The sequence below is a fragment of the Pseudorca crassidens genome, chromosome 9, assembly GCF_039906515.1.
Source record: "Pseudorca crassidens isolate mPseCra1 chromosome 9, mPseCra1.hap1, whole genome shotgun sequence".
Taxonomy (NCBI): domain Eukaryota; kingdom Metazoa; phylum Chordata; class Mammalia; order Artiodactyla; family Delphinidae; genus Pseudorca; species Pseudorca crassidens.
Window position 1 is genome coordinate 847,869 of NC_090304.1, and position 13,835 is coordinate 861,703.

Here is a 13,835-nt window from a genome sequence, read left to right on the forward strand (position 1 = left end):
CAAGGGCCCATGGGGTAACGGGCGCCTGAGCAGAGCTGGGCACTTGGCTGGAGGTCCAGAGCGCTTAGTCCTGCCGGGTTCAGCCGGCACCTGCCCTCCTGCCCTTTCTCCTCGAGGCACGGGGCAGCGGCAGTAGCCCCCAGCCAACAATAACGGTCGGTAGTGCGACTGCAGGACTGGGAGAGCCGGCTCAGCCAGTCCCCGTGCACCTGTGCCAGGGGCCACCCCCACCTTGGTCTCAAGGTCCTGTCCTATAGGCCCAACCTGTTCTAGTTGAGCAGGATCCCAGGCCCCTGAAGAGGCAGAGGCCTCCAGCGCCCCAGCGCTGCCCGGACAGCTCTGCCAGGCCAGCCCCTCCAGGTGGGTGCCAGGCTGGGGCCGGGGAGGAGGACCCCTGGGAAGATGACAAGATTTTTCTCCCCCCACCTCAGGAAGGTCACACACAGGCCCCACCCAGAACCTTCTGGCAGCCCTACCCCAACAGGAACCTGAGGCAGGGCTATGCCCCCAAAGGAGTGCTTGGGGCACCTGCTGAGACGAGGACCTCCCTCTGCTCCCCCCACCCCCAGCCACTCACCCTCACACGCACAGGCATCTATGCCGCTGATTTAAGTACCATTTTCTTGTATAGTACGCGTTTATTGTTTAAAAATGGAAAAAGAAAATTGGAGAAGTATAGGGAAGAAAGGAAAGTCACCCCACTTCTAGAGAAAAGCGTTGAGAATATTTTGGTCTATTTCCTGCCTTCTTCGTGCACACACTTTGGCGCCTTAAATCGGGATCCTGAGGACTGCCCCCCAACTTTGGCCCTGTGCAGGAAGGGTCCCCAGGGTCATCCCCCCACTCTGCGCTCGGACTCTGCCAGGACAGACACTCGGGGGTCGGGCCGTATGCGGGGGCGGGGCGGGCTATGAGGCGAGCGCTGGGCCACCGGGGCAATGCCGAGAGGCGGGGACACGGTGGGGACGCGGCGGCGGCTCCGCCAGGGCCATCGCTGCCGGGGTCCCGGTGCCCGCAGGAGAACAGCCTGGTGTGCAGCAGGTGCGGTGGCAAAGCTCGCAGGTAGCCGCCCGGCCCGTCCCCCCGCCCGCATTGGCCCCGCAACCCCCGTCACCGCCAGGCGCGCCGATCCCCGCGTGTCGTGGTCAGGGGCTCCGGGGCCCCTTGGGACACGCACTGCAGGGGCAGAGTGGGCTAGGTCCCAGGGTACGGGGGCTCAGGCAGCCCTTCCCCCCCCCCGCTCCCCGGCCCGGCCACAGCGCAGCTTCCGGCTGGGATGGTCCCCCGGTCCCGTGGAGCCCGCCCGGGGAAGGCGACGGCGTGAGGCGGAGACGTCTCCGCCCCTGTGTCCCCTCCTCTCCGCCTTTCTCAGCCCTGCCCTCTTGGAGGTCGCCTCCCGCATCCCCCAGGAATGGGTGGGGAGAGAGAATCACAGTCCTGGACTGGGGGGCGAGGACCACAGGGTCCCAGGCCGGGGGCTGTCGCCACGCTGGGGGTTAGCTTTGGGAACTCTGGGGTCCAGGTGTCGTGGGAATGACAGATGGTCTGATTAGGGGGCAGGGCGCCCCCATGGGGAGGGAGGCCAGTCTGGCGGAGAGCATAGTGCCAGCAGGAGAGCCTGTTAAGCTAGACTCTGAGCTTACTCCTGACAAGGGCCACAGAAGGCATCGTGGCCCAGGCTGGACCCTGCACCTGCACCCCTTGGGGCCTGGTGCCGGTGGGCGGGGCTGCAGGCAGGGAGGGAGGAGCTCCCCCGCCTGCCAGCTGGCTGGAAGCAAGGCCCAGAGGCCCAGACTCAGAGGCTAAGGACTCTATCAGCCGGGATAGGCTGACACTCCCACTGGCCCAGCCCGGCCCTCCCAGTCTCCAGGCCCCGACTCCAGGACCTGTTCAGCTTCTCTGCGGCTGACCATTCACTCACCCAAGCCCCCACCTCCTCATTTTCCATCACAAGATCTATAGCTGCCCCCCCACCCCTGCCCCCGCCCCCCAGCATGCACCGGCTGGCTCCCTGGGTGGCCCTGAGCCTGCAGGCTCCACCCATGCCACCTTGCGCCAGCCCCACCACCTGCAATTGGGCCACACCTCCCCCAGCTGCCCCTCCTCTCTGGGCCTCCACCTTCCCATCCCCACCGCTCCACCTTAGCCCTCAGCCACCTTTGCCCGTCACCCTCTTTGCCTACACTTCTCCTCTCCCCTCATTTCTCAGCTCTGCTCAGGCCCTGACTTCTCCTTGGCTTCACAGTGCCCAAGGCTGAGACCCCCGCCATGGCCAGCCCCGGGAAGCCTGGGGCTGGGGAGAACCAGGAGGAGGAGGGGTGGGACAAGGGGCACGCCCCAGGGCCACTGGCAGCGACACTGGAGCAGGCCCAGGAGCTGTTTCTGCTGTGCGACAAGGAGGCCAAGGGCTTCATCACCCGGCACGACCTGCAGGTGAGCCCCCAGCTCCAAGAGGCCTCCCACCCCAGGGCTGACCTTGGCTACTCAGCCTTGCCATCCTTGCCCGGCCAGGGCCTGCAGAGCGACCTGCCCCTCACGCCCGAACAGCTGGAGGCTGTGTTCGAAAGTCTGGACCAGGCGCACACCGGCTTCCTCACCGCTCGGGAGTTCTGCCTTGGCCTGGGTGAGCCCGGCCCCTGAGCCCCACCCCCTACCCCGCTGCTCAGACACCCTCCGCTGGCACATATTGGACTCTGTGGGGCCCACAGCCCACAAGGGTGGCAGGCCGTGCTTCTCCCTGGCCTCCCTCCGGAGCACAGGCTGGTGTCTGTACACGCAGGCACCACGGGAAGCCCCCCAGATGCTGTGGCATATGTGGAGATGACCTGCTCCCTGACCCAAACCCAGGTGGGACTGGGAGCCAGGCATGCCTCATTTTGGCCCGAGCCCAGCTGTCACCTCCCATTCCCAGGACAAGAATCGGACCAGAATAAGGAAGAAAAACAGGAAACTGGGCTCAGAGAAAGGGCAGGATATGCGGGGGGCGGGGGTGGGCTGGGCTGGAGGTGGTGACCCAAAGCCCGGTGATCTCTCCCTCCCATGCCCACAGGGAAGTTGGTGGGGGTGGAGCCTGCCCCGGGTGCTCTGCCCTCCCAGGCTCCTCGGGCTCCAGAGGAAACCTTCGAGGCGGGCTGGTCGGATGTGCGAGGCCCCCGGGGCTCCCTGGAGGAGGAGGACGAGGAGAGATTCTGCTCTGCGCTGGAGCAGCTGGGGGTGGCCCGGGTCCTGGGCGAGTGAGTCGGCACTGGCCCGGCTCCCGTCACCCTCACCTGCTCTCTGTCCGCCTGCATGATGCCTGTCCGCGTTGCCTGCGTGTCTGTTCCCAGGCAAGGTCCCTAGACCAGGTCTGGGCCGCTCCTTCCCTCTCAGCTGCAACTACTGCGTGCCGGGCCTGATTTCCCACAGAATTTGCATTTCAGGAGGCAGCAGCCAGGGCTGCGCCCAGCACAGGCACAGCCCTGTGTACACAAGGACACAGCCCCACGCACACACACCTCCTGGCCACACAAGCCCCGCACAGGCACAGGCCCCCCACAGGAGTGAAAGCACCCAGGAGAGGGATGCCCAGCTTGTGCAAGACTACGGGGGCCTCTGGGGGCTTCTTACCCTGCAGGGTGGGGTGGGGAGTCCCCGCTTCAGCTTCAGCCTCTGCCCTCCCACCCCCCACCCCCACGCCCACCTCCACCCCCACCCCCAGGCAGCGGGCAATTCGGACGCTCTGGACCCAGCTGCAGCGTGAGCGACCCGAACTGCTGGGCTCCTTCGAGGACGTTCTGATGCAGGCGTCGGCCTGCCTGGAGGAAGCGGCCCGAGAGCGGGAGGTCCTGGAGCAGGCGCTGCGGCGGTGAGGGCTGGGGGGCTGGGGGCGGCCTGAGGGCCAGGCGGAGGGGCTCTGCGAGGTGGTAGGGGCGGGGCCGAGGGCTGTACCGCTGGCAGGTTTTAAGCAGCTGTCTTACTCCTGGTTTCCCGAAGGCGGGAGAGCGAGCACGAGAGGGCGGTGCGATGTCTGTACGAAGATATGGAGCGGCAGCTTGGCGAGCAGCGCCGGCGCCTGCGGAGTCAGGTGGGCCCGCAGCGCCGCCCCGCGCCCAGCCCAACCCCGGACGCGCGGGTCTCCCCGGCCCCGCCTTCTCCGAAGTGGTCCCACCCGCGCCCCTGCCGCTCCGCCGCCAAGGGGGCTCAGGTGTCCCCGTGCGTCCTAGGACGTCCCCCGGGAGGAGCGGAGAAGCCGCCTAGAGCTGGAGCTGCAGAGTCGCGAGCAGGAGCTGGAACGCGCGGGGCTGCGGCAGCGGGAGGTGAGCGGCTGCCTGGCGGTCCCGGCCGGGAGGCGTGCACAGCGGTCCAGCCCAGGCCTCATCCTCACCGTCCCCCATGCTACTCCCCGGCGTCCTTGAGGCCCTTGGGCCTATGTTCCCAGCCCCGGAATTGTTGGGAGTCAGGGGCAAACGCAGCATCCCGGGGACGTGGGGGGGTTCTCTCCAGCCTCGATCCCCCCACACCCCAGTTGGAACAGCAGCTGCAGGCCCGGACCACCGAGCAGCTGGAGGCTCAGGCGCAGAACGCCCAGCTGTGGCTGGCCAACGAGGCGCTGCGGGCGCAACTGGAAGGGGTGCAAGAGCAGCTCCGCAGACTGGAGAGCGACTTGCTGGGCCGTCGGGAGCAAACCCAACGGTGCTGGGGGGCGGGGCTGCGGTTGGGCCCTCAGGGGCGGACTCCGAGAAGGGTCGCGCTTGGAGCCCAGGGCTTCCATCCCACCCCGTCCCAGCCCCGCCTCCAGGGTCTCCGTGGGGCAGGGTCCTCCAGGGGGTCGTGGGGCACCCCGAGGAGCCTCCCTGCACCCAAATCACCACCTCCGTCCTGCAGAGACGTGGTCGCGGTCTCGAGGAACATGCAGAAAGAGAAGCTCAGCCTCCTGCGGCAACTGGAACTGCTCAGGTGCGTCAGCCCAGCTCCTAGCTCCCAAACAGTCCCTCTCACTGCCCCATCCCACTGCGAGGAAGTCCTTCCTTGTGTCTGCCCTCCATCCGTCATGCTGCAGCTCCAGGCAGACACCTCTCTTCTGGTCTGAGGGAGCGCCAGAGCCCGTGCCTGCATTCCCCACCTAGGAATGCTGCCTCTTGAGACCTCTAGAACCCCTGGACTCCTATTCCCCAGGGAGCTGAACACGAGGCTACGAGACGAGAGGGACGTCTGTGAGGCCGAGCGGCTGGGCAGTGGCCGCAGGAAGGCTCTGACCACGGCCCCCCTGCTGGGGCCCACCTGCTGCTGTTCCTGCTGTTGTAGTAGCTGGGCTCGCCCCCCCAGACGCGGCTCTGGCCACCTTCCCAGTGCCCGCTGACCAGCCCGAGTGACTCACTGGGCGTTACTTGGTTACTCGGAGAAGCTGCCCCTTGAAGGCGACTCCTCGTGGCTGGGGGCTGCCCATCCTGGCTGTGGGTTCTACCCAGTAGGTTGCCTGGCCTGCCTGACTTGCAGACGTGAAGGAACTAATCTGGGTGGTCAGGGTCTCACCGTGCCTCCCTGCCGGTCCTCACCCTACCCCCATCCTATCAAAACCAGCAGAAAACTCCCTCTTCCAAATAAAGTCCACTGACTTCGACCTCCTCGGCCTCCTGTGTGTGTGTGGGAGCCACAACATTTGAGAGGTACACGCATGAGATTTCCATCGTCCACGCGTGTCCCCGGTCATGTCCCCAAGCCCTCACTGTCCGTCAAAGCTGTAGGAACCAAGGGGCTGAGGCCACTGACTCCCAGGAAGCAGCAGGCGAGGTTCCCTGCCCACCCCCAGCCTCAGTCAGCCACCCCCTCCCCATGCCAGTCCTCACACAGTCCTGGGTGGGCTAGCTCAGCCCACTGGAGTCCTGAGTGGAGGCGCCGGGGGTAGGCCTGAGCTGTCCCCCTGCCCCTCCGCCCTGCCAGCGCGAGCCTCGGGCAGGGAGCTGGGGATGAGTGCTGCCACCGTCCACGCAGAGCCGCTCCCAGCGACTGTGCCGCCTCAGGGCCCACCTGGGACTCCCCTTCCCCTTCTACTCCCGCTCTCAGCGCCCCAGCGCAGCGGGTGGGCAGCCTCTGCCCTCTCTCCTTCACCTCCCCCCACCACTCCCAGGCGATGCCCTCCAAACTGGACTCTCACACTGACCCCAGGCCTCCCCTCCAGGCCGTCCTCCCAACGGCGCCCAGAGAGGCTCCTGTCTGCATCTGACCGCACCTCCAGAGACTCCCCCCAGGCCCGCATCTGTTCCGTCGACTCCTGCAGCCTCCCGCCCCTCCCCCAGCGCAGCTCCTCCCGAGGGCATGGGCCGGCGGGGCTGTGGGCGCCCCCGGGCCGCAGCCCGCCAAGCCCCCGCCGCCTCGGGCGGACCCCCGGGGCCCGCCCCCGCTGGTGTTCCGCCCGCTGGCGCCGAGCGCTGTTCGGACCTGCCCGGCGTCGCGGCCGTGGGCGGGGCCTCCGGGCCCGGGGCGGGGACCTGAGCGGTCCGGCGCGTTGCGCTCGCAAGCGCCCGGTCGGCCGCACATTCTCCGCGTTCCGAGCCGCCGCCGCCTGCGCCGCCACCGCCGCCGCCGGCCCGACTCGGACGCGTGGCCGGTGAGTGCACCGCCCGGCCCGGCCGGCCGGGAGAAGCCGCGCGCCTGGCGGCCGTGCAGGCCGCTTCCGGAGGGAGACGGGCGCCCGGAGGCCGGGCGGAAAGAGGGTCCGCCGGGCGGCGAGGGCGAGGCGCCTCCCGGGTCTCCGGACGGGCCTGGCGGCCCCTTCCGGCCAGGGGCTCCTCCCGAGCACCCCGCTCACTGTGTGCAGACACCGGTGCCCTCCCCTCCGCCCGGTGCGAGTGGGCGGGCCGTTCGCCTCGCCCCGGCGTGGGGGAGGCGGCGGCGGTGACTTCATCGCGAATTCCTCACCCGGCCTGGCTGGAGCCGAGTCGGGGTCCCCCACCTTGCGGGGCGGGGCGGGGCGCCGAAGGGCTGGTTGGGCCGCGGGGGACGTGGGTGGGGCGGCTCTGTCCCGGGCCGCGGGAGCTATTTCTGGCCGGCCCTTTCCCTTGGGGATCATCCCCGCCAGGCACTCCCGGAAAGAGGGGCCCCTCCTCAGCCGGTCGCCGGCGGGCGGGCCGTGGGGGCCGGATCTGTGTCTGGAAGCAGCCTCCCCGGGACCCCAGGGCAGGCCCAGGTCTGCGGCACGTGGGGCTTCCACACCCCGGCTGTGCTAGTGGTCTGCGCCTTTTTCTTTCCAGGCTGCAGCTACTGCTGCTTGGTGGGGCAAGGGGCAGTGACAGGTCTGGTGCCAAGGCTCACGGGGGCCTGGAGAAGGCGTGCGGTCCCTCCCTGGATCGGACTGTCCAGAAATGGCCTCTGCCCTGCCCCGCCCTGGCCCAGACCAAAATACCGGGCCTGGCCGCTCCCCTCTCAGCCACGGGCAGGGCGTGGACGCTGCCTGCTCTGGAAGGCCAGCTCGGGTCCAGTGCCTGGGTCGGCCAGAGAGAGGGGTGGCGGGATCCTGACCATCCAGGTTGAGCCAGACCTGTGACCTGTCCCTGCCCTTCTAGCGGAGGCTCCTCGGGCGGGAACTTCCGTCTGCCTGCCTTACAGAGGAGAGAGACATCCCCACCAGCCAGGTGAGTGCTGGGCGGGGTGGATATAAATTTGGCTGTGGGCGGGCAGCGCTGTGTCTGTCTGGAAACATGGCCCCGGGCGCTCAGCTGCCATCTGTGTCCCACAGCCACTCCCCGCCCAGTGCGGACACCCAGAACAGAGTGGGTGGGGTGGCCCTGGGGTGCCTCTGGGGAGGAGCACAGCCGGTAGCTCCACTTCTCCCTGGGGTCGGTGTGGCTGTCCCCATTCCAGCAACGAGGACCGGCACAGGAAGAACCCCCCAGGTCTGGGCGGGTGTGTGTCTGCCAGCTCCACTTGCCCCCACTGGGAGGAAGGCAGGCCTGTCCTTTCACAGAGCCCTGAGGGGCTTTCCTAAGGCCGTGGGACTAGGCTAGCGAGGGGCAGGTCGGTCTGTCTTGGAGCGCCTCCTCCCCCCCAGCAGCTGGTGGGTTCCTGCCAACCTGTGACGTGGGCCCGGGGAATGCTTGGGACGGGGTGGGGAGCCTGCATGAGCTCACCCCGAGGTGCCTGCTGGGGCTTCCTACCCTGGCTGCCAGAGGGGTGAGTCAGCCCGTGATGGTTGGGGGTCCTCCAGGCCCCCTCTCACCGTGCCCTGGGCTCTGGTCAGGGAAGCCTGGCCCCCCGGCCTTCAGCTAGGCTGTGGGCACCCCAGCTGCCCTCGCTGCAGTGGGGTGGAGGTTCCTGAGCGGCCTTCGCAGGAAGCATCCTGGTTGCCGTGGACATTTTCCCAGAGCCCTCACCCGGGCAGGCACTTGGCTTGGCCCCAACCTGGGGCTGGTCTGGACATCTGTGTCCCCTCCTTCTGTCCCCACTGGTGTCTGGCCATCCTCCCAGTCAGGCCCTCCCCCGCCTCCCTGCCGCAGGATGGGCGAGTTCGGCGAGAAGACGACGACATGTGGCACCGTCTGCCTCAAGTACTTGCTCTTCACCTTCAACTGCTGCTTCTGGGTGAGGCACCCCCTTCCCCAGCCTTGAAAGGAGCCTGGCCTGGGGCTCAGACCTGGGGCCAGGTGTGGTGACCGCTGTGCACTGCCCACAGCTGGCTGGTCTGGCCGTCATGGCCGTGGGCATCTGGACACTGGCCCTCAAGAGCGACTACATCAGCCTGCTGGCCTCGGGCACCTATCTGGCCACAGCCTACATCCTGGTGGTGGCGGGCGCTGTCGTCATGGTGACCGGGGTTCTGGGCTGCTGCGCCACCTTCAAGGAGCGGAGGGACCTGCTGCGTCTGGTCAGCAGGGTGTGGCTGGCACTGGGGGCGGGGGTGGGGCTGCGGGTACCTGCCAGGGCTCCCTGCCAGGCTGCCGGGGGCTGGCTCTGGGTCCTTGAGGGAGTTAGAAGGGACTGACGGGGGTCGAGTGTGACACCGCAGGATGGACTCTGCTGTGCTCACCTGGGGGGGGGGGGCGTCCCTTCCCACCTGCCCAGTCCTGTGAGTGCCCACCTCCCAGCTGGGCCAACAGAGGGAAGACACCTGGGAGTGAGCACTGGGGGTCCTGGCGGCCCCCCAGCGCTCGCCTGCTGCCTGGAGCCCTCACCGTGTGGCTGCTGGGAGCTGAGGGCAGTGGCTGTGCTCTGTTGTGCCTGGGCCCGGGGAGTCCTCACGGACTGGGGGTGTCCGTGTCCCGCCCCGTCTCACGGAGCCCCTGCACCTCCCCCCAGTACTTCACCCTGCTCCTCGTCATCTTCCTGCTGGAGATCATCGCGGGAGCCCTGGCCTACGTCTACTACCAGCAGGTGAGGGGCACAGACGGGCCGTGGGCGACGTGGACGTGCACGGGCACACACGGGGACACGCATGTGCGAGATGGATGCGCACACGCAGGCGACGTGTACATACACACGGGGACACACACATACACAGGCAGGGCGCGCACATGCACACAGGACCCCACGCGCTCCAGCGCTGAGCATCGTGGCATCAGGCCCAGGAGGTGGGGACTGGGTCCCAGGGGGAGGGCGGATCACAGGGATGGGCAGCCTGCCTGCAGCACCCAAGCTGCCTGCTTGGGGGCCCTGGCGGGGGAGGCAGGTGTCCGCAGGCTCTGGAGCGCCCTCCCTGCCCGCGGCCCTCCCCGTGGCCATCCGAGCCATGCGTCTGACCCCAGCCCTGACCCTGCGCCTCTCTCCCGCCTGTGCCCATTGCATTCTGCCCCACCTTGGAGAGTGTTAGATTTTGTGGCTGAAGCTGTCACCCCCTCACCCCAGCTGAACGCAGAGCTCAAGGAGAACCTGAAGGACACCATGACCAAGCGGTACCACCAGCTGGGCCACGAGGGCGTGACCAGCGCTGTGGACAAGCTGCAGCAGGAGGTGGGTGGGTGGCGCAGGGAGGCACCTCCCCAGACTCGTGCGGGAGCCCCAGCCGCAGGGGTGGGCGCTCAGGGCTCAGCCTGGGCTGTGTCCTCGCTGCAGTTCCACTGCTGCGGCAGCAACAACTCGCAGGACTGGCGGGACAGCGAGTGGATCCGCTCGGGCGAGGCAGGTGGCCGCGTGGTCCCTGACAGCTGCTGCAAGACCGTGGTGGCCGGCTGCGGGCAGCGCGACCACGCCTCCAACATCTACAAGGTGGAGGTAGGCCGGTGGGGCCTTGCTGAGACGCCCAGGGCCCTGAGGGCAGTGGCTCTGCTCTGTCGTGCCTGGGCCCGGGGAGCCCCGGGATGCTGGGGGCTGGTGAGGGGGCCTGACGACTTGCTGCCTTCAGCGCGCACCCCTGGCCTGCTCCTGCAGGGCGGCTGCATCACTAAGCTGGAGACGTTCATCCAGGAGCACCTGAGGATCATCGGGGCCGTGGGCCTCGGCATCGCCTGCGTGCAGGTGCGGGCACGGCAGGGCGGGCCGGCGGGTGCTGGGACGCGAGGTGCTGGCGGCCGTGTCCGCTCATGCTGGCCCCATGTTCAGGTGTTTGGCATGATCTTCACGTGCTGCCTGTACAAGAGCCTGAAGCTGGAGCATTACTGATCCTGCCTGCGGGCCGGCCCTCCACGTGCACTGCAGCTTCTTGCCACGCGTTGACTACTGACGGCCAGGGAGCTGCGGTCCAGCACGTGGCCCCGCCCTTTGCCTGCCAGGGTCTCCCCCTGGTGTTCTCGTGCCTGGGCCCCCCCGCCCCGTGCCATCACCGTGACCTCTGGGGAGCCCCAAACCCCGGAGGCAGCTTCAAGTGCCTTTAGCTGCACACCAAAGTCCCAAGGCCTGGGGTCGGCCCCACTTGTCTGCCTGTCTGCTGGGCTGGGTGGGTGGGTGGGGGCCGGGGTCGTGGCCTCAGGTTGCTCCCTGAGGCCTGGGTTCAGTCAGAGGAGCCGAGTTGGGCAGCAATGGGCTGGCCCAGCGGGGAGCCGGGCGGCAGCAGGTGAGGAGCCCCGTGTGCCTGCCCTGAGGCCCCTCAGGTACTGCGGGCTTCTCCTTAAGCAAGCCACGTCCAGCCCCTGGGGAAAACCAAGCAAGAGTTCTCCCAGGGCCAGGCCTCTGCTGCTCCCCCCGCTGTGTTCCCGCCGCTCTGACCACCATCTAGAGGCCTCGCATCACTAGTTCACTGCTGTCACCTCTTCCCTGGAGGCAGGCGTCCTGCAGGTTTTATTCACTGCCGCCTGATGATGCCTAGGACTGCTCCTGCTGTGCGCTAGGTGCTCAATAAACGTCTGTGGAGCGGATGGCTGAACTTACTATGTTGGTGACACAGTCCTGGTCCCCAGGGCCGTCACGTCCAGCAGGGTGGACAGATCCCCCCCACCCAGGGCCACAACAGAGGAGGACAGGGGGCCAGCTGTGGGCCAAGGGGACTCGAGGGAGAGGTGGCTGGGGACAGGCCTTGATGCAAAGCTGGTGGTGTGGCCAGAGCCCCAGAGGAAGTGGGGCTAGACCTCGGGGAGTAGCCGGGACTGCTTGTGGTTTTCAGGGGCCCTTCTGGCCACGGTGCAGGAATCAGGAACGGGAGAAGGTGCTGGGGCTGGTGTCTCAGGAGCGAGTCCGGGGTGTGTCTGGAAGGATGTGTGCTGGCAGTGGGAGCTGGGGCTGGAAGGGGTGCTGGGCCTGGAGCGGCAGCCAGGGTGTGGCCATCGTGCCCTGGCCCAGGGGCTGCCCAGCTCCTCACACCGCTGCACAGACCCCATCTCCCTCCCGTGGTCCCCTCCCGTGCGTTCAGGGAACCCCACTTCAGGCGTCCGGGCAGCTGGGCCAGCCCTGAGGAAGGTGCCCGGGGAAGGGCGCCTCCCTCGCTAACTGCACGGCCCTGCCCTCTGCCCGCTGCAGGGCACCAGGGCCTGCCTGACCCCCGCCAAGGCGGCAGCTTCCCGTTCTGAGCCTCAGCCTGGCCACAACAGGACAGAGGCCTCCGAGAGGCAGCGCTCCGCTGGTTCACAGGGTGGCATGTCAGTGCCTGGGGCACCGAGAACCCATCCAGCCCAGCCGGAGCGCCCCCGTGCCCCCAGCCCAAGCACTCCCGACATCTGTGCCTTGTGTGGAGCCGAGTGCGAGCCCTGGAGGAAAGCAGCCCCCGGCTGAGCGCCTCCCTGCGGATGGCCCTCCCCCCTCCCAGGCCGTGAGGGCCGCACCCACCCCAAGCGGCCTCATGCTCGAGGCAGGACACAGGAGCGGGCAGCGGGGAGCCTCACAGAGCCAGGCCAACTGTCAGGACCTCCTTGTGGTCCTCAAAACCATTTACTGGACGGTTCTTTCCAGAGAGGGAGACCCATGCCGACAGGGCCACGGGTGGGCGGGCCTTGCTTCCAGCTCCCCACACCTCCAGGGAACGAGCCGTGGGCGAGACGCGGCCTGCCGGGCAGGGGTCACTTCTCCAGGGGTGCGTAGTTGAGCAGCTTCTCGATCAGGTCCACGTGGGCCAGCAGCATGCGGCGGCAGCAGTAGCGCTTCAGGCCCAGCGCATCCAGAGCGTCCCTGAGGGCGAGGAGAAAGCTGGCTGCAGCCTGTTTGTCCTGGCAGATGGAGGACCTTGCCCCGGCTGGAGCAAGCCCTGCTCAGCTGCCACGGGCTCTGCTCCCCATGTCGGGGAGGGAGACACCTCTCTCATTTCCCAGAGACGCCGCCCGTCACCCTCAAGGCCTCTGGTGTGCAGACGATGCGGTGGCTTGGGAAAGGGGAGGCCAGGTCGGGTGGCCCCTGCTTGGGGCATCCTGGGGAGGGGTCCCGTGCAGGCTGCCAGCATTCACTTGAACTCTGGTCATTTCAGCAGCCTCCTCGGAACTTGGCGCAAATACTAAGGCCATCTATCGCTTTCCCGTTCATCCGACACACTTGCACTAAGAGCCTACGCCTCCCTGGCACATCCCGGGACCCAGAGGTTCAAATGTGATGAGGATGGGGCTGTCCACACAGGGGCCCAAGGTCAGACTCTAGTCCAGGGTAGAGACACTGACAGGCACGGTGGTAACTGCAGTGCTAAGGGGTAAGTAAGCACAGAAGAGGGACCCCCACAATAGCCTGATGATGAGGCCTATGTGGTCAGGAAGCTTGTCCTATGTCCTAAATAAGCCAGTGAGTCTGCAGTACACGGGGGTGGGCCTAACAGCGGGGAGATGTTAGGGAGCAGGTGGACAGAGGCGGCTGAGGGCTTATTTGCCGTGGAGGTGGCGAGACTCGCCAGGATACCTAGGAGTCCCCAGACGGCAGCAGCTTGACGCCCGACTCCCTCCCCTCCCCAAACTAAGAGGTCGGGGCGGGGGGCGCTTTCCTGAGAACAGGTCCGGAGAACAGGGATGGAAAAGACTCCGAGACTGAAAGCTCCCCCGCCCAGGGTCACCTGGAATCTGATGTGAGTAGCCCCCGCCCCCGCCCTGCAGACTGGGACCCCCCGACACCGGCCCGACACACCGACCCCGCGGGCCGGGACCCGGCCCCCCAGGCCCCTCAGGCCGGGACCCACCCGCCCTGCCCCGCAGGCTGGCGGCCCGGGGAGCGCTTCCCGACCAGGCTGGAGGCCCTCCCGGGCCGGCCCGGCGCCTCACCCCTCGGTGTACTCGGCCTGCAGCAGCCCCAGGTAGGCCTCCCACTTGTTACCGACGATCTTGCCGCACGTGAAGCAGCGCACAGGGATGATCATGGCGGCACCGGAGCAGCCAGCGGCCAAACTCCTTGATCCTGCGGCGCTTCCGCCCTCGGCTCCGGCCCCGCCCCGGGCGCGCCCATGGCGCGGGGGGTGCCCGGCCGTCCGCCCGCCCTGGTGCCGTTGCCGTCCGCTTCCCTCCGCGACGAGTTTCCGAGGCCCGTGC

The 13,835-nt window shown here is 67.8% G+C and overlaps 3 protein-coding genes across 23 annotated transcripts; 2 read left to right on the plus strand and 1 right to left on the minus strand.

Moving 5' to 3' along the window:
• Positions 1 to 1,981: 1,981 nt before the first annotated feature.
• CRACR2B (calcium release activated channel regulator 2B) lies at positions 1,982 to 5,603 on the plus strand. 15 transcript variants are annotated; one of them, XM_067747830.1, is made up of 9 exons: positions 1,989 to 2,433; positions 2,512 to 2,623; positions 3,050 to 3,233; positions 3,698 to 3,844; positions 3,973 to 4,063; positions 4,203 to 4,295; positions 4,505 to 4,671; positions 4,864 to 4,935; positions 5,155 to 5,603. In XM_067747830.1, the coding sequence occupies exons 1-9, from the start codon at positions 2,269 to 2,271 to the stop codon at positions 5,336 to 5,338; spliced, it is 1,215 nt and encodes a 404-aa protein (XP_067603931.1). In that variant the 5' UTR covers positions 1,989 to 2,268; the 3' UTR covers positions 5,339 to 5,603. The 15 variants fall into 15 exon arrangements, with proteins under 15 accessions (XP_067603938.1, XP_067603932.1, XP_067603940.1 ...); XM_067747831.1 differs by having other exon boundaries at positions 1,983 to 2,623; positions 4,483 to 4,671; positions 5,106 to 5,297; XM_067747839.1 differs by lacking the exon at positions 4,505 to 4,671 and having other exon boundaries at positions 1,983 to 2,433; positions 5,106 to 5,297.
• A 327-nt stretch (positions 5,604 to 5,930) lies between these two features.
• Positions 5,931 to 11,261, plus strand: CD151 (CD151 molecule (Raph blood group)). Of its 7 annotated transcripts, none has more exons than XM_067747841.1 (9): positions 6,431 to 6,586; positions 7,542 to 7,610; positions 8,472 to 8,556; positions 8,648 to 8,839; positions 9,271 to 9,345; positions 9,817 to 9,921; positions 10,024 to 10,182; positions 10,313 to 10,425; positions 10,510 to 11,261. In XM_067747841.1, the coding sequence occupies exons 3-8, from the start codon at positions 8,473 to 8,475 to the stop codon at positions 10,382 to 10,384; spliced, it is 687 nt and encodes a 228-aa protein (XP_067603942.1). In that variant the 5' UTR covers positions 6,431 to 6,586; positions 7,542 to 7,610; position 8,472; the 3' UTR covers positions 10,385 to 10,425; positions 10,510 to 11,261. The 7 variants fall into 7 exon arrangements, 5 of the variants coding, with proteins under 5 accessions (XP_067603942.1, XP_067603941.1, XP_067603945.1 ...); XM_067747840.1 differs by having other exon boundaries at positions 6,432 to 6,586; positions 10,339 to 10,425; XM_067747844.1 differs by having other exon boundaries at positions 6,536 to 6,586; positions 8,447 to 8,556; positions 10,339 to 10,425.
• Positions 11,262 to 12,232: 971 nt separating this feature from the next.
• Positions 12,233 to 13,780, minus strand: POLR2L (RNA polymerase II, I and III subunit L). Its single transcript, XM_067747862.1, has 2 exons — positions 13,572 to 13,780; positions 12,233 to 12,504 (listed from the first exon to the last, which is right to left on the minus strand). The coding sequence occupies exons 1-2, from the start codon at positions 13,664 to 13,666 to the stop codon at positions 12,396 to 12,398; spliced, it is 204 nt and encodes a 67-aa protein (XP_067603963.1). The 5' UTR covers positions 13,667 to 13,780; the 3' UTR covers positions 12,233 to 12,395.
• Positions 13,781 to 13,835: the final 55 nt, after the last annotated feature.